The 20,018-nt window shown below is 35.6% G+C and overlaps 1 protein-coding gene across 9 annotated transcripts in view; it reads left to right on the forward strand.

The window, feature by feature from the left end:
• Positions 1-20,018, forward strand: part of LOC139751244 (phosphatase and actin regulator 4) — a 173,876-nt gene that overhangs the window by 115,059 nt on the left and 38,799 nt on the right. For 4 of the 9 annotated variants that reach the window (XM_071666485.1, XM_071666479.1, XM_071666480.1 and 1 more), the window contains 3 exons: positions 3,221-3,307; positions 13,138-13,393; positions 16,926-16,964. In XM_071666485.1, coding sequence (XP_071522586.1) covers positions 3,221-3,307; positions 13,138-13,393; positions 16,926-16,964 — 382 coding nt within the window. Of the gene's footprint in view, positions 1-3,220; positions 3,308-13,137; positions 13,394-16,173; positions 16,241-16,925; positions 16,965-20,018 lie in introns of those variants that run through there. The other 5 variants (XM_071666486.1, XM_071666483.1, XM_071666487.1 and 2 more) reach the window with 4 other exon arrangements.

The raw sequence follows: 20,018 nt of genomic DNA on the forward strand, positions 1-20,018 counted from the left end.
AATGGAGTGAAAAGTACTTTGAAGGCTTAAGGCCTGAACATGTGAGGGGGAGGAATATAAGGCGTGCAAAGATTGAACAAATTAGAGTGATGTGGTATATAGGGGATGAAGTGCTGCTGAACAGGGCACATGACGTAGTTAGGGAAACCATGGGAAAGTCTGTGGGACAAGATTGTGGATAAAGGGCTACTGTCTCATTGTATTATTCATGACTGCTAGAGAGTGGTTGTGAACAAATAAGGGCATATCTTGGTCTGTTCCTAGTGCTGCCTTGCTGGTGTGGAAAATGGTGAACATGTACGAAGAAAAAATATGCATAAACTGGATTGTGATTGCTCACCCACATTCTCTCTCTCTCTCTCTCTCTCTCTCTCTCTCTCTCTCTCTCTCTCTCTCTCTCTCTCTCTTTATATATCTATCTGTCTACCTATCTATCTATCTATCTCTCTTTGTGAAAATTGACATGTTGTTCCACACACAGTTATGTGCAAGATTTCTTATGATTTTGGTAAATACATCTTTTGTCATGACCTTCCTCTGTCCTTCGCAGCTGGAGTGGGGGCAATCATTTTTTTTTCTTCTTTTTTTTCATAATCATAGGCATTTGAATTTAATAGCTAGCTAAATTTTGTTAGTATATAGTACATTTTGCTAAAAAATATTTGAGTATTTGCTAAATGAAGTTGCATATATGTTTAATTCAAAGGCACCCTTTATGGAATTGCAAAGTTGATGGTTCATTTGAAACCAAGGATATTATATTGTACATTTCCATCCATCTCACTTTCAGAAGTGTTAATTCATGAAAGGATAGGATGATTTAAGAGATGTTCTATGGTAGCAAATGGATATGTATATTATGGTACATATCATGGATATCATGAATAAAGTATCATGGATATCAAGGATAAAGTATAAATTGATAGGAATATTTAGGTACTCATGTACTTGTTTACATCTTAACATAATCATTACTTTGTAAAGGAATGAAGAATATCATAGAACCATTACATCTTTTTGCTGACATATGCTAAAAGGAAGTATGGTCTCTATTACAACCCAAATTTAGTTATTATGTGGAAAAGTAGTTTTATAAATTGTAAATTCACAAATTTGATTTTTCATGTGTATAATGCTAGAAACGAGCAATTGGTCACAGTAAGTCAAATCAAGGAGAGGTTGTTACAGTTCAGTTTATTCTAGATATGGCAGATGATTGTACAAATTTACTCTTTGAGAATATCTTGAATCTGATTCTCTGAAATGTTTTATGTTATTCCTAATAGTCTTTGTTCACATCTGTTACTTCTCTAGTAGTAATTAACACGTGTTTCGTTATGAGATAGATAAAGTCTTCCTTTTGCTGTAGTAACTTGATTTTGTAGATATTTGATCAAATGCTTTATACACCAGTTCTAGCACTGTAAGCCATAATTAGTTGTGCAAAAACAGGTCTTCTCATTTCTCTCCTTACATCTTTTTTCTGTACTTGACACAGCTTGAAGGACATTTGTTAGGCAGTCTTATCCTCTCAAGGTACTTAAGCCCTGACAGAAAGGTCAACCACTCGAAGTAGTCAGCACTCATCAGATATGATGTTTTTGGGACAGTCAAACTGAGGATGCAAAATTGAATGAAGCAGTCATTAAGCTGTTATTTGGGATCACTGAGCATTGAAGCTTACTAAATCCCAGAAAAGTCCTGACCTGAGGATCAGTCAGTCAAGTGATGGTATTTAATTGCCCTGTTGAATTTAACGATGGGCTCTATTTAGGTCACTCCAGTATGAATTACAGTCTTTGCTTAATTAGTGATTTGAATTGTTCAGTCATAGTTTTCACTTGGAAAAGTTTCAGTTTTTAGCATGCTTAAGTCAGAGAAGCTTCCCGAGACAGGTAGTTAGTTGAAGCTTTCTGGCTTAAGTTAGAAAAGCTTCCAGAGACAGGTAGTTAGTGGAAGCTTTCTGGTATCATAATGCTCTTTTAAGAAAGGAACTCAGAACTTATTAGACTTTCATTGTTTGTTATTATGTAGACATCTGAGGAATGATTGCTTGGTGCATCTTAACATATTCAGTAAAGGGGATACTAACAAAAAGAAAGTGAATTCACATAATGAAGAATCATAAAATCTTATGATATTGTGATTTGTAACAAAGCCCCTCCAAAAAGGTCCAGTGAAATGATTTTCCAAGCAAATATTTCATGGCTTGACCATATATCCTTACTGTACCTGAATGTGAGCATTGACAAAAAATAGAGATTATATGAAAGTAATGTCCATACATCAAGATAGTAAATATACCTACAAACACTTTTGCCATGAGAATGAATTTTAGAAAGGGGGGAACAGAGGGAAATAAATTTTGAAAGCATAGTTAACACATCTTTCAAGTTGCTAATCACTGCGACTCCACACTTCGTAATTTCACCCTTTGTGTTTCCTTGCCAACACCATGTGCTGTATCACAGAATGACCTGTAACACTTAAAGTAAAGTACACAAAGGTAAAACAGAATACATTTGATATTCCTGACATATAAGTAATATCATATAATTGTAGAACATCTGCATGGAGGCATTCCAGTAATGGTTGAGCTGGTATCTGTGTTTCAGTTTAAATAGTCATTTTTCCATCTTTCCATTTATTTAGTAGGTGTCGGTCAAAGTCACTTAAGCGCAGCAGGTCAGTTTTGCTCAGATAAACTGATATCTGCAGACTAACAGGAGGTATGACAAATGCCTGTACTTACCTTCCAACCACTGTGATACATTTTTTGATAGACTTAATTTTTTGTTGCCTGTAATTTTTTTTTTTTTTTTTTTTTTTTTTTTTTTTTTTTTTTTCCAAAGGAAGGAACAGAGAAGGGGGCTGGATGAGGATGTTTCCTCAGAGGCCCAGTCCTCTGTTCTTAACGCTACCTCGCTGACGCGGGAAATGGCGAATAGTATGAAAAAAAAAAAAAAAAAAAAAATTTCTGTCAGTTACTTGGCTTTCATGCTGTAGGTTTGAGATCCCAGCAAGGCAGATAACAATTAAATAACCTTTTTTCAACACAGTCGTTAGGGAGTGCTTGATACTTTCAGAGGGCCACTTTGACTTGGTATTACTGTCAGGCATGTGTCCTTCAAGACATTTAAGTCAGAATGGAGAGATCAAACTTTACCTCACAGAATTGATTTTTTACTGTCTTTTCAACTTTATATTACTTAACTTACAGTAATAAAGGATGACGATGTGAATGGCAGTACAGCTAATGGCATCCTCGGCTGGTTTGAGGCCAGAATGGCGGAATTTATTAATGCTGGTAATCATTGCCGTAGTCAGGACCTAAGTATTTATTTCCATTAATATTTGTAAATGTCATAACTAACATTTGCACTGATTGTGCTTTGATTTATGCTAATTACCATGCTTTTATGACCCTGTTATGAATGAATTCAGAATATAGCTTGATATTTCTCATGGTATCCTCTAATAACAATCAGCATGCTCATTGCAAAAGCAAGGTTTCAAATATATGTGCTCTTTGGACTTGCAGCAACTCTTCCTTCAGAATTTCTTATTTCACTGAGACTGTAGTTTCAAGTTTTTTTTATCTTACATTTATCATGATATAATCATTTTGACAGTAAGTTGGTAATCCTGGCAACTGAATCTGTAAATTCAGTATGCCTTTACCTCCAAGTACATACTCTGGTGTGAAGTTGGAGTTTGTGTTTAATTCATGAGGTTTTTCAATAATATGTCACTGATGCACCACACCACCCCAGACACACACACACACACACACACACACACACACACACACACACACACACACACACCTCTGTGATGTGGTTAGTGTTACTTTCCTGCACGCATGGGCCACCTGAACTTAAACCCACTTAGGTTTGAATCATGGTTGTGGCAGTCAGTCAATGGTCCACCCAGCTGTTCATCCTCCCCTAGGGGATGGTCAATAGAATGGGAACCTGGCATAGGCTAGGATGTGTGTGTGTGCATATATACATATGAGTAAAGACATGATACATATATAAAAGGTCAAGAAGATGAGGCAACACGGGTGTATAATCCTCTCCCTGTAAAATGCCAATAGTAAGGGTTACACCAGTATAAAACTCTCTTCCATTAACACGCAAGTAGTAGTCATACACACACCTGTGTGGGATACACATGTTTAAGTAAAAGCATGTTATATACATATAAGGTTATGAGAAGGGGCAACACAAGTATAAAACCTCTCTCCATAAGACACACATTTCAATCACACACATACACTCATGGGCCTTCATGGTCGTTTGGTTAGTGTTACTGACCATACAAAGGGCTGTGTAAGAAGTAGGATAACCCTGAATAATTCTTTTCATACCCAAAAAGGTAGTTTAAAACCACAAATAGAGGAAGAATCATACACAGATGACTAGAGAAACGTATGAAATTTTGAGAAAGCTTCATGAATGAGTATAGTGAGCTAAATGATCAAAATGTAATTTAATATGAAACATATGAAGGGGTAAAGGGAAACCATGGGATAGTCTGCAGGGCTTGGTTTTGGATGATAGGCTTCTGGTTTCAGTACATTAAACTTGGCAACTGTAGAGTGGATGTGTGCAAGTAAGGAAATCCCTCCCAAAATACATTTATATAAGGAGACATTTACATTAAGGTAGGAATTAAGAGGAAACAATATAAGTGGTGATAAACTTATGTATAGTAGTCTGTATAAGTAGCCACATAAAAGAAAAATATTTATTATTTGAAGCTGTATGTCAACAAATAACAGAATTGGGGTGAGAGACATAACACTTATGAGCAGTGAAGAACTGATGTATAACTTTATTATTAAATTATCACACGGATGACAGCATGATTGAGATGTGGTGATTAACAGACCTAACCATTAAAGCATTGACTGAGTGCTCAGTAGATATTACTTATACCGTAGTTACATGAATTAGGAAGAGATTTACAGAGAATAATGACTAATTATTCCCTCATGAATTATTCAGAAAAATATGTACTTATGTCAAGAGAGACATGTCTATAAACTAATGTATGGAAAAACAGAAATGTGCATCAGACACATAAGGAGAGAAAGATTAGAAAGTGATGGAAACATTTTACCAGAAATTGAAAACATAGCATAAAAGTCAGCAAACATAGAAGAAGCAAAAAGATATACAAGATATTGGAAAGAACCCTAAATATTTCCTTTTACACTTAAAGGGAATATACAAAACCTCATTTAGAGGTAGTAGATACCCAGATGAAAGCAAATAAGTGTATGAAATTTTGAGAAAGCAGTACATATTGTATATGTTTTAAATTAACCCCCCCCCTCAAATAAAGACATCTGTAATAGAGATCTGGTGTTGTCCAGAACCTATTTCTAAAGGCTCCTGTTGCCTAAGGGTGTGCTGCTTCTAGTACCAGGGAAATGTAGACTCTTTTGGAGTGAGAAATTCTTTGATGAGAGTGTACTCCCATTGATAAAGCCTTGCCAAAGGTGACTTTTCACTTACAGTGTAACCTTAGCAAGAAAAGCCCAGTAACACCTGAGAAAGTAGTATGAATGATTATATAGTGAGCTGAGAAATATGCTCAACAGTAATTACCTAACAGAACCCTTACAAAAATATTATCCTTCTAGTAAGAATATATCAAGAAAAAGTTTTGTTAGATCTGATTTTGAGGCAGTCATTTTGATAGCCTCCAAAGAATAGTCGTTAATTGTCCTCCAGGGTACTGTGATTTGTCCCCAGTTGTTCTTCACATTTTATCTGGCCTTTGTGATGACAGTGTAGCTTCACATCATCTTCTGTGGATGACACCAGAATTATTAGGGCAATTTCACTGACTGAAAACCTGCAAACAGCTATTACCAAATCTTTGTGCAGGCCCCAGAAAATTATATCATGTTCAGTAAGGAAAAATTTTAACTCCTTTGCAATGTAAGAATTGAAGAAACTGTCACATACTGAGTACAGTGCTAAATACAAATATGATTGATCATAACATGAGATCTGGGTCAACAATGAAGGAGTGGTGATGAGAGATGGTGTCACTTTACAAGATCACAATGATGTTACTGTAGAATATCTGAAAATGATGGTAGGTTTCTTATTGAGACCTTTCAAAAAACAAGAGAGTAATGATAGTATTAAAAGCATTTCTCCCTCCCATCTGAAATATTATACAGGGCCGAGGAAACTGTTAAGCCAGAAATAGTCAAAACTTCCTTTACTGTTCACAGTTATTTAGCAAAATGACTTAATTTTGAAGTGTACTTATTACAAAGTATATGTAAGAGATGCTTTATTGTATAACAATAAGAATTACTGGAAGGCCTTGTCCCTAACCAACATGAAAGGGTACATTCATGGTGGATTGTCATTCTGAGCTGAATTTGCAAATTGCATTTAATGAAGAGCAGCAATGCTAAAGGTGACTTTAGGAAAATTTTCTCAAATATCACTGTTTTTGAATGTTCAACTTACTACCAACAAACATGAGTAACATCACATAAAGACTTTTAGGCTTTTAAAAATAACTGAACAGCCATTTCCTAGGTGTATCAAACCAACTAAGTTGCACAGCATGTGATATTTGGGCCTGCAGCATTAAACAGCTTAATAGACCTGGCCTTGAAACAGGTCTGGTAATAAACAAATTGTTAGGGCAGGAGAAGACAGCCCTTTAAACCAGCACATTAAGCATACATAAGGGATTGATTTGTAATGGTATCTGCCTGTAACAGAAACAAGTATTTTTTTCAGTCTAAAGTTCTTCAGAAATTTTAGAGAATTTCATTGCTTGTCTTGTTTTCTACCAGTCAGAAACTTTTGGAAAGTTTTACACAATTGCATTTTATGCTATAAAGATGACGGCTGCTAATGGTGCTAGGGAACAATTTTCTTCACTTTAGATTTTGTACCTTTGCTTACCATTGTACACATCATTTTTGTAGTGTTGGAACACAAGGGAATAATATGGTTAGCATTACAAGTCACCCCCTTAAGTTCCTCATTAACTTCAGCTTGTTTACAGCTGAGTGAAGTGGGGCACATTCTCAAAGGTAGGTGTAAGGATATTAGCCATTGAGCAGCGTAACCATTTGGCTACTGCACCAGTACTCATTACTTGTTTTTTGTTTGCTTATCCTTATGGAAAACTGTGTGTGTTCTTGGGTGCAATATTTTTTTTCCCCTAGAATATGTGCAAGGTTCTTTTCTGCATTATGAACTGAATAAAACATTATCTCATAAAACTGATTATTAATGAATAAACATGGGCATCATGTTATTAGAATAAGAGGCAACTTGTAAGGATAATCAATCTAGCCAGCATGAAGGATGTGATATTACTTCCCACTCGTAGCATAGTTTTGTGGCTTTAGTCTGGAAACTGGCAGGTATGCAGTGTTGGAAATGGGAGGATGTTTTCTGCCAGTATATGAGATGATCTACCACAGCCTCTTCTCTCCCCAGCTACTCCTTAATTTGTATATTTACGTTTTATCTTCTGTAAAAATGATGGCTGGTAGCTGAGCAGGGATGAAGGTCACTTTTCATTGCTGAATATAGGTTCATTTTGGCATTTTGATATTCTGTTCAGTCTAACTTTTTTATCAAAACTTCAAGGTTCAAGTAGCTAACCAATTATTAGAGAGGGTGCAGTATCAAGTAACATATTGCTGGCAGAGAAAGTCTTCATAATCAAAAGTGCTTTTCTGCTAGTCTTTTTCTATAGAAGTCTTGTAATTACCAATTCATTACAGCAGAATAAGGCTATTCTTGTATTTTCGAACCTTTGAAATTTGCTTAAAGAATTTCCATTTCTTACTGTCTTCCTTTCCTGTAATGAGTCAAATTTAGATAAATATTTTAAGGCAAACTAAAAGTTAATAAACATATATGATTGATTTAGATTTTAGAATAAAGATATTCATAGAAATAAGCTTACAAAACTACCAGACGTATTCCCTCAGTAGTCTTCTATTCTGGCTGATGAAATGCGTCAGATCTTAAGACACATTGTGGATAAGTGGACACTAATTGAAAGTGCTCAGAAATGCTAATTAGTTTTTTATAGAATTGTGTTAAAAGTGACAGTTTTTTATTATGCATATGAAAGGAACTTTGTTCCTTGAATAGAATTGATTATATAGTTCTCTCACAGTCACTGAATAAAGTATGAAGAGTTTGTATCAACATAAAGGTGTCAAGTGATACAGTATCATCAAGACACTTATAAGATAAAAGATCTGTAAATACATAGTGTATTGTTTATATCTATCTTCATTCTTTAACTTCTCTCCTTAGGGTTTGGTATTGAAGCTTTTGAAGCAAAATCATCAGGATCACCCTTATGGATTTTTTTGGTCATAGGAAGCTTTATTTGTAGTTAATAATTTTGTTACTTGTGTGTTAGGGATTTTTTTTTCATATTCCAATTTTACAAATATTATTGCTTTCACATTAGTAGAAGCCATCATGGAAGAAACTCAAACAATATAGATTAAGTTGCTGAAAATGAATGACAAAAATTGTAACTATATCAAATAACATAAGTTTTCAAAATTTCACGTGTTAGCAGTTTGGTTAAATTTACACCTCAGGCTTCTTCGCTCTTACCTTTAAAAAAGTATTTTTATGCAAGATTATTCTAGCCCATATTTTCAAATGAGTGAGTACTGTACTGTGTTTTTAAGAGCAAACTACTGAAACCATTGAAGATTTATTGTAGCTTTTAGACTTGCAATGAGCCCTAGACAAACACAAGTCACAAGTTCACATCTATGCTCTGATTATCACCCATCCCCCACATAACAACAAACACTGATTCAGCTCATCTCAAGACACTTCATGCCCATAATGCAACTATCACAGTGAAGATGCCAAATACTTTCTGCTCAGTTGCCCTGCATTCTCCCCCTGTACATACATTTTTTTTTTTTTTAATTACCCCAGGACCATTTCATATGGAACAGTCCTGGTGTTACCCTGGACCTTTCTAAATCATTATCAGTAAGCTGCAGTAATTTTAGGTACAGGGTTTATTGGGAACCTTGTTAAGATGTGATAAACATATATTAACAACAGGATAATTATATCATTAAAACATTTAATGAGTTACAAATGAGGGGAAATATACTTGTCATTTTAAACAGTAATATACTCTGGCATAATATGACATAAAACTGAGAGTTATATTCAAGAATTAACTTGAATCAAACAAATGAATAATCTAAAACTAATATAATGAATTATCCAGATGCAGACAATTGAAGTAGAATATGCTTGAGACCAGTAGTAATGTTCTGTGGCAAAATGTGACTTGATCTGAGGTAGAATTTTATTAGTAAGTACTAATGATAAACACACATTGATCTTGCAGTCAAACCATGAGGATAGAATAGCAGTTATTTTCAGTACCTTAGTCAAACACAAACATAGGACTGATGACAGAATGAATTGAGAAAATGAAGCTTAGGGTTTAGGGATGATTGATTAACCGACTAATAGTATACAATAAAATGGACCCTTCCACATCCATTTTATTGCATCATTATCATCGTATGATAATGTTCATTAGACTCTGCCTGCTTGTGGTTACATTGCGAGTGAAAAGTTACCTTCGGTGAGGTTGTAGTATAAGAATTCAATCTTGTCAGGGAACTTTTTACTCCTAAGTTCATTATTTCCCTGCTACTGGGAGCAGTGCAGCTTTGGAGTTCTAAGAGCCCCAGGATCACTAAAACGGGGGTCCTGGGGTTATACAATGATTCATTATAGTAGTTTAAAGTGGCTGCTTCATTTGTCCTGGTTCATCTTGGAACAGCATATCAATGTCATATACCACATCATTCCACTTCTTTCTATTCAACTCTAACCGTGTACCAGCAATCCTTACATCTTTGTTTACCCCTATTAACTATTATCCTCATTGTAAATCTTTCTTCACTCTTCCTCTCTATATTCCTAAAACATTACAGGACACACTGCTTGCCTTCCTATGTCAGCTGTCCTCACAACCACACAGCATGCCATCAGGCATTTCATTTTCAGCATTCAGAGCCCAAAACTTCCATCCATTCAACACTATCGGAGCTGTTTTTCCTTTAAGCTTAAAAATCTTTGCCTTTACAGGTGGTGACATTTCTCTCCATACCTTACTTTTTAACACACATTGCCTCTTTGGTCCACCCTTAGATATCTAAAGTGCTCCACTTCCTCCAGATTCCATCCATTTAATCTTAGACTCAAACCAGCCTGCCTTACCCCATTACTGCTCCTCATTTCTTTTATATGCATTCATCATTGGTTTTAACTTTTGTCTTTCTGCTTTTATATACACTCCAAAATTCTGGCATCAGCCTCAAGAGTTTGGGAGTCTGCTGCCACAACAGCTGTGCTGTCTATAAACTGTAATAGAATTGATTGACCTATGTTCTCATGCTTCTAGCATACTGTAGATCTTCCCTGTGATCCCTGACCTTCATATTTATCCCCCTCACCGTCACATCCACTAACATATTTGATAACCCTTAAGGCAGGCCTACCTTTACCAGGAACCGCCTTTCTTCTTGTTTTCATTTGTTCGCCTTACTATTCCAATAAAATATCTCTTCATGTGGTAACTTTTTATTTACCCTATACCATAAGATGTCTTATATCTTCATCATATGCTTTCTCTAGATCCAAAAATGCCACACACAAGTCACCTTATATCCTCAGTTTTTCCTCAGACTCATTCTTCTAAGCAAACATTTGGTCTTCACATCCTTTACTTCTCAGGAAACCATGTTACTGCTCCTCAATCAGAAGCTCTGTGCACAACACCATCCACTTAGTCGTTACTTTTTTATACATCCTAGTAGGTATATTCAACAGAATTGTACCTTTATGATTCAAAACTTTTAATTTTGTTCCCTTTACCTATAAACAACAGCTCTGAACTTGGGCTGTGTATATCTCAGACAGCCTGACTAACCAATTAACAACACCTTAACCATCTTTCTTGAGACTCAACTGCAGTCCCATGCACTCACAACATTATACTACATTTCATCTTGTAACACAAAGCTTTCATCACCTCTTTTTTTTATCGTCTCATTCGCCAATGCCTATCAGTCTTTATCCTAACTACATGACATCTGCCTCTTCTTTATCCTAAAAGATTTTTGTGATCTAGGTTGGTCCTGTATTATGTCTGATGAATTCATTGAGCAAATAGTTTTTCATTAGCTGTTTGATAGGCATTATTGAATGAAAACAAGGACCATTTTTAATAACTGACTCAGGCTTTTTTCTCTCTTAGTCATTTTATTTTACATTATTTTCAGAGCCTGTTAGAGTTGTGATAAGCTTCATTGCATTTTTGGTGTCATATGTAAAGTAATTTTATGCCATGCAGTCCAGAGAAGAAATCACTATAGTTATCAATATAGTTAATATAGTTATTTTGAAATTTTAGTCATAAACACAACATAACCATTTTAATCTACTTACTTTCCTCTTGTACAACTGTTTCCCAACCATGTACTGTCCAAGGTCTTTTTTATAACTGTATATTAGTGGCGTCTTAACTTGTGAATGTATTGTCATCTTTGATAACTTTTAAAAACCTTGTATGATAACTGCTTTAAAAAGCCCTTTACATACCTAGTCATATACTCCTGATTGCATTAATTTATGCATAACTTTTCCTCTACATCATTGACAAGCTACATATATTCATATATCCTTTTTTATGTAGTAAAACCCCATGAAATAGCTTTTTCTTATCCACTGCCTACAAAGCTGCCATTTATTATTGAATGCGTAATGTACCCCTCCTAATTTATTCCAATCTAAAAATCAAATGCTAAAGTTTAAAGATGCTGTTGTTTCATATGTGACTTAAAAATATGTAATTTAAAATGCATATAACATGGTCTTCTATAGTGTTGGTTGAGACATATGGTTCTAGAATTTTTGTTGTTGTTGTTGTTGTTGCTGAATTAATGGAACGTTGATGTGGTGTTACAAACATCCAACAGATTAGTAGTGAAGTTGATAGCTTTTACTTCCTGCCACCTTGTACATATTTTTTATTTATGTACAGTCATCTGGGAAATGCAGGTCATTAGAAATACATATTTGTGTCGTGCCCAGTTTTTGACATGCTTATATCAAGAAAAAAGGCTTTAAGTTTCATTTTCATGATAGTTAAGTCTGTGTTGACAGTTATAACAGCAAAAGACTACAGATGGACCAAAAGTGTTTGGGAGAGATTGAAAAATCTTGGTATGATTCTTAGAATTTACCAAATTCAAAAAAAAATTTCAGGAATGATTGAGTTATGGTTTCTGTTAGAGGTGAGTAGTATGAAAGATAAATAATACTTAAATTCCTGAGTGAATTTTTTTTTATATGATAACTTTTTGACCTAGGAATTTAATTTAATACAGGACAAGCTTAGTTTTTCTGGTATTTTTGTGCTTCATGGCTGTATTGTATGATTAGATAAATGTCAAGTGAAAACAATGAATGAAACTGTTATAGACCATTAAGTGTTATGCCGTCAAATCAGCAGCTACCTATAGGATTGTGATAGTGAGTCACATCCTCAGTAATTAAAGAATCGTTCAGCATTTTTCGTTTGATATATCATTTTATTTGTTTCATTATATGCATGAATAAAATCCTTTTCTAATATTCTAATATGCTGATTCTGTTTATTTAGTGATTTTGTAACTCCTTACGAAATAAGTCTTATTTATTTAGGAATATTTTTAATGTCTTTCAAATTAAAGAAAAGTTTGTTTAGACTCCTAAATTTGATTGTTCAGTGCTCATGGTTTCACTTTCTTGCTTTAGTTCACTGACAGGTATTTGTATGTTTATTTGGTTTAATCATGATAACTTGATTCTATGCCATTGTTTTAATTGATCTTTTGTTACTGATGGAGATTGAGTAAAAGTAGCATTACTTTTATGTTTTTCCTTGATATTTTACAATGTATTCATTGTACTTCATATAATTCTTATAAAACTAGTTGAATTTCAACCATTTTCTGAAGGTTATGAATCACATTCCATTTTGATTAAAGAAGATAGAAATTCAGGGGCATGAATTTTTTTACTTTATCAGATGATGATGTTGAAGATGATGATGATGGTACAGACGTGGATGGTGTAGTGTATTTCAACAGCAGTCATGGCCATTTTGACACTTCCCAAGTAGAAGAGGTACCTGCAAGGGAACCTAGGCTTGATGCAAAGCCTCTCAAATCTGCTCTTAAGAAAAAGAACACCTCAGGAACAGCAAACGGGTCTGCAGGCACTCCACCTGCAGGCACGCCTACAGACAGCAGCAAGCCTCTGTCAGTGCGACAAGACAGCAATAGGTAAGAAGTAATTTAGTCTTGTATTGTAGTTTTTATCAAGTTCTGTTTGATGTTTACCATATATTGTTATTATTAACACTTTTGTGAAAATCCAAAGCCTCTGATAGAAAAACTAACTAGCCGATAGATTGACCAATTGCCCATAGTAGCATTATTGTTGAAGCGATATATTGTTCTTCCTCCTTGTTTCTTTTCTATGATCACATTATTATCACAGCACATCAAAGTTCTCTGTCATATTTTCAAAACTTACATTATTCCTTAAAGGATGGTGTTTTCCCCATTGGTCTATCTTAACCATTCTCTTTTGTTTTTGTATGCTTCCCTTCTTTTTCTGTCCCATATGTACATTTACTGAAGAAATTCCATTCTTTCTACTTCGTTATATCTAATTGCAATAGGTGTTACCAGCATCAGATATGTGACAACCAAACCTCTTTTTCATGTATGGTGGTTGGATCAAATGTATACAACCTCACAGAACATTTGTACAGAACCTCATCATATATACATTGTGACAAAATAAACGGTTTACCATACTAAGTACAGCACTTCATATGTATTCAGTCTTTCTTACCAACATGCAGAACTCTACCCTCAATGATTTTATTGTTTTTCAGGAGCATAGGAGGGGGCTGGAAACCCTTACCAACAGCATTATCACTTTCTAATGTAGGAACAGAAAAAAGAGCAAAGTAGGATCTTAATCAAAGCTAAAATTCCTGATGTCGCCTCGTAAGCTAGGAAAGGCAAACACAGAAAAAAATTAAATAGATAAGTTATGGAGGTGCTTAGCATTTAATGTGTTTGAGAAGGCAGGAAGTTTAAATAAGCATAGAACAAAATTCAAGTTATTTTTATGACTTGGATTAATATGATTTACATTGGATTTTAGCCTGGATAACAATTAATTTGATGTCATTTGATGATAAGGTGTAGGATTGCTTTTCCCCCCTCTGATGCCCCTATGTGTTTTCTCACAATTCACACAATTTCTCACAATTCACTTTTCAAAACTTTTTTGTTCTGAAGTCTGCTGATACCCTCCCACCATGTCATTCATTTGCCCTCTTTTTCAGCTCTTGAACTGTCCTGACCTCCTGCCACTTTCCCATGTACATCTCCCTAGCACTCACACTTCTTCCCTGCTGGTAGCATCCATAAAATTCTCATTTCTCTTACACAATAATTTAATTTCCTCATCCCACCACCCACTTCATGAATCATGTTAAAAGACATAACATGGGTTGAGGATGTGTATGAGTGAAATGTCAGTGGGAATTAGAGTTAACAATGATAAAGGGACTGAAAAGAAGTCTGCAGTTTTTTAAGTAATAGCTTTACTGAGCATTTTTTTCTCTTTTAGAGTAACTCAAGGTTGTAATAGATCCAAAGACTGGTCAAAGAAAGAATATGTCCATTGTAATTTTTATTTTTATTGTTAGTAGATAATCATTTAGCTTTATCCACTGTGCAGCCTTTCTTGATGGCCTGTCACCTATCATTCTTTCAACTACAGTTTTTTCCTTCATCTTCTCGTTCTTCCTACCTTACCACACACAAGTTTTGTGTTTATATATTAAATTATTGATTATTGATTTTTTTCTGTGTGTATTTATGATATTCAAAACAGCATACAAAATTGTTTTTAGCATTGCAAATAGTTTTTAAATTAGTGACTATGGAAATATGTGGTGACTTAAGGTGCTTAAAAGTGAATGTGAAAGTGAAAGTAAATAGCATATTTGATGTGGGTAGAGATATAAGGTTATAAAACGGATGTTTCTGCATTAGACAGGACTTGAAAGATATACTGTAATAAATTGTCTTGTTAGTTAGCACAGCCAAACAAGGAAAACAGAACTACATCAACAAAGTATTCAACTTTCATGGCAGTTGGTCCACTCAACTCAGCTGTTCATCCACCCCTAGGGGATTGGTCAATAAAATGGGTACCTGGCTCAGGCTAGGGTATATGTATATATAGCATTAATGGGACGGCCTTGATTAGGATCTCAGCTGTCTGTGCCAGACAGCCACTTATGGACTCATAAGTCAAATTGGGCATTTGTTTTGTTCATTGTATCCAGTTCCACTGAAAAGTGTGAGTACATAACTAGGACAGAAATTAACTAGCAGAAAAGTTGTGCCTGTCATATTACTTAGTATTAAGAGAGGAAAGGTTTAGATAACTCTGGGTCAAGAGAGGTATAGGTCTACATAAGGATGATGCATTTGAATCTGTTAAAGATTTTATTTTGATTTAGGAAATATAGCCTTAACTGAGGATGCCATTAGGATAAATATGGATATTGATTTTCTCACACTTTTGATATCTTTTTGTATGTTAAGAAGAGGAAGAATTAGAGAGTTAAAAGGAAGTGGAAGATATGCCATATTAAAAGGGGCAAAAAAGATTTTAATTCAGAATGTAAGGAGTTAATCAGTATCACCAACTACTGTATAACTTAATATTACTCATTTATAGACATATTTTTTGCACCAGTGACATATGTTCTGTCTGTAGGTGAGTTAAAGATACTATTATTAAGTGGTTATTTCCCTGTGTAGTGTTGAATATATATGTTCTGTGCAAAATATTTCTTATTCCTTAGAGGGACATTTTTCCTTTTCCTAAGTATGCACTTTATATATCCATATGAAGAGCCATACATCATAGAATAAATTTAATGCCTGGATAATTGATTATAAAGTTCCCTCTGAATAAGGGTAGTCATTCTTTATCTGATATTGCATCTATATTTTTCTTTACAAACCAGAGCATATGGGATTAGGAGAGCTCGTGCCAGGTATCCATTCGTGAAAACCTGACCATTTTGCCTTTAATTTTACATGTAATGTAATGCTTAGATTTTTGTGTGTTATTGATCATTTTCAAGCTGTTACAGTAATTTACAATTGAGAAAATTCAGTGTGATATGTATTTCTTACTTTTGTTTTTTAAGTAATTTGTTTGCTTTAAGATATACGCAGAAATCTGAACATTCTATCCTGTGTGGAACGTGGTTGGTTACTGAATATCACAAAAAATTCTGAAGTATGCATCTTTTGTGTAAGATTCATGTTTTGTCTGTGATTGTGACATGGTCATATGATATTTTTTCCACCTAAAACATGCCAATACTCAAAATGTTTCTCCGACCATAGTCTTTGAAGTTGATGATTACTCTCAAGAATTTCGCTCTTAGTTCCATTGTGTCATAGTACTGGGTAAGCTTTTTTCTCTTATACAGTAATTAAGCATTGCAATCTATATTTACCTTCATATTGGTCTTAGTTTAATGAAAAACATTTCTGAACCAAAGTTTTAAGATATTCAGACATCCTCTACATATAATGTATTGTCAGTAATCATAGGATTTTAAGATTATCCATGGGCTCCATCATTTGACTTCAGTATTTTTATTTTCTGCCAGTAACCAGGCCAAATACAGTCCATACCTTCTGCCCTGACTCCCAGTATTAAGTGTTTATACCAATAACCCATCTGTCTTCCCATCTCCTTCCCAAGGCGCCTACCGCTTCGACCCAGTGTTAGGATTAGGTTCAGGTAACGCAGCTTTCAGACCAGTGCCTGTTACCGCCCGTCGACGTCTTTTGTACATTCGCATGGCTTTGTGACTATTACATTTTATGAGCTAAGGCTTTTGTGTAAAATACCTCAAAACATTAGTGCTGTACTGTTGATTGCAGTATGATTATTTATAATTGTACTCATGAAAAAAATGTTGCAGGATAATTGAGTACTGGAATGAATAAAGTGTACAGTTTTCATTACTGTAGCAAGTTCTGATCATAGAACGATATTCTAGTATAATTTGGTACCTTTTTCTGTCAAAACTCAGCATAGGCTCATAATGAATGTTAATGTCACATATATAGTCTTTAAGCCCTATAGTAAATCATGAACAATTTCAAAAGTGGGTTATTTTTTGCATGTTCATGTTGTAATGCATCACAACCCACATATGAACAAGTCTTTTTTAAAGATTAAATGACCATCTACCTCTTAATTTTTCTTGCTTGCTACTCTTGCTTTTGGATCTTTCCTATGTTGATGTCTGGGTTTACGCGTTAGGTTATGTCTAGGCCACGATAAGGTATTGACAAGACTCTGTAGTCTTAGTGGGGAATAGAAACTGGTTTTGGAAAGAGGGATGGTAGGAAGAGTAATGGATGTAAGGTTGGACACTATGTAAAGCTTAAAATTTACCATCTTACATTGTATAAGAATATAATATTCCGCATGAAGATATCCTTAATCATATTGTGTATTGTACATAATGTTGATAGTAAGAAGCATCAGGTGCATTACCCTTTGTTAGGTTTTGTAAGAAGGCAAAGTTTGGTTTGTTTTCCATCAGAGGCAATATTTTTGCCTCTTAATTTAGAATGTTCATCTGTTTTAAGCTATATATATATATATTATATAAGAGCTTGTAGATTTATGTGCTGAAAAAGGACTGATGATTGGGAATACCTGGTTTAAAAAGCGAGATATACATAAGTATACTTATGTAAGTAGGAGAGATGGCCAGAGAGCGTTATTGGATTACGTGTTAATTGACAGGCGTGCGAAAGAGAGACTTTTGGATGTTAATGTGCTGAGAGGTGCAACTGGAGGGATGTCTGATCATTATCTTGTGGAGGCTAAGGTGAAGATTAGTATGGGTTTTCAGAAAAGAGGAGTGAATGTTGGGGTGAAGAAGGTGGTGAGAGTAAGTGAGCTTGGGAAGGAGACCTGTGTGGGGAAGTACCAGTAGAGACTGTGTACAGAATGGAAAAAGGTGAGAACAATGGAAGTAAGGGGAGTGGGGGAGGAATGGGATGTATTTAGGGAATCAGTGATGGATTGCGCAAAAGATGCTTGTGGCATGAGAAGAGTGGGAGGTGGGCTGTTTAGAAAGGGTAGTGAGTGGTGGGATGAAGAAGTAAGAGTATTAGTGAAAGAGAAGAGAGAGGCATTTGGACGATTTTTGCAGGGAAAAAATGCAATTGAGTGCGAGAAGTATAAAAGAAAGAGACAGGAGGTCAAGAGAAAGGTGCAAGAGGTGAAAAAAAGGGCAAATGAGAGTTGGGGTGAGAGACTATCAGTAAATTTTAGGGAGAATAAAAAGATGTTCTGGAAGGAGGTAAATAGGGTGCGTAAGACAAGGGAGCAAATGGGAACTTCAGTGAAGGGCGTAAATGGGGAGGTGATAACAAGTAGCAGTGATGTGAGAAGGAGATGGAATGAGTATTTTGAAGGTTTGTTGAATGTGTCTGATGACAGAGTGGCAGATATAGGGTGTTTTGGTCGAGGTGGTGTGCAAAGTGAGAGGGTTAGGGAAAATGATTTGGTAAACAGAGAAGAGGTAGTAAAAGCTTTGCGGAAGATGAAAGCCGGCAAGGCAGCAGGTTTGGATGGTATTGCAGTGGAATTTATTAAAAAAGGGGGTGACTGTATTGTTGACTGGTTGGTAAGGTTATTTAATGTATGTATGACTCATGGTGAGGTGCCTGAGGATTGGCGGAATGCGTGCATAGTGCCATTGTACAAAGGCAAAGGGGATAAGAGTGAGTGCTCAAATTACAGAGGTATAAGTTTGTTGAGTATTCCTGGTAAGTTATATGGGAGGGTATTGATTGAGAGGGTGAAGGCATGTACAGAGCATCAGATTGGGGAAGAGCAGTGCGGTTTCAGAAGTGGTAGAGGATGTGTGGATCAGGTGTTTGCTTTGAAGAATGTATGTGAGAAATACTTAGAAAAGCAAATGGATTTGTATGTAGCATTTATGGATCTGGAGAAGGCATATGATAGAGTTGATAGAGATGCTCTGTGGAAGGTATTAAGAATATATGGTGTGGGAGGCAAGTTGTTAGAAGCAGTGAAAAGTTTTTATCGAGGATGTAAGGCATGTGTACGTGTAGGAAGAGAGGAAAGTGATTGGTTCTCAGTGAATTTAGGTTTGCGGCAGGGGTGTGTGATGTCTCCATGGTTGTTTAATTTGTTTATGGATGGGGTTGTTAGGGAGGTAAATGCAAGAGTCCTGGAAAGAGGGGCAAGTATGAAGTCTGTTGGGGATGAGAGAGCTTGGGAAGTGAGTCAGTTGTTGTTCGCTGATGATACAGCGCTGGTGGCTGATTCATGTGAGAAACTGCAGAAGCTGGTGACTGAGTTTGGTAAAGTGTGTGGAAAAAGAAAGTTAAGAGTAAATGTGAATAAGAGCAAGGTTATTAGGTACAGTAGGGGTGAGGGTCAAGTTAATTGGGAGGTGAGTTTGAATGGAGAAAAACTGGAGGAAGTGAAGTGTTTTAGATATCTGGGAGTGGATCTGTCAGTGGATGGAACCATGGAAGCGGAAGTGGATCATAGGGTGGGGGAGGGGGCGAAAATTTTGGGAGCCTTGAAAAATGTGTGGAAGTCGAGAACATTATCTCGGAAAGCAAAAATGGGTATGTTTGAAGGAATAGTGGTTCCAACAATGTTGTATGGTTGCGAGGCGTGGGCTATGGATAGAGATGTGCACAGGAGGATGGATGTGCTGGAAATGAGATGTTTGAGGAAAATGTGTGGTGTGAGGTGGTTTGATCGAGTAAGTAACGTAAGGGTAAGAGAGATGTG

This window comes from Panulirus ornatus, chromosome 11 (assembly GCF_036320965.1).
Source record: "Panulirus ornatus isolate Po-2019 chromosome 11, ASM3632096v1, whole genome shotgun sequence".
In the NCBI taxonomy this organism is placed as follows: Eukaryota; Metazoa; Arthropoda; class Malacostraca; order Decapoda; family Palinuridae; genus Panulirus; species Panulirus ornatus.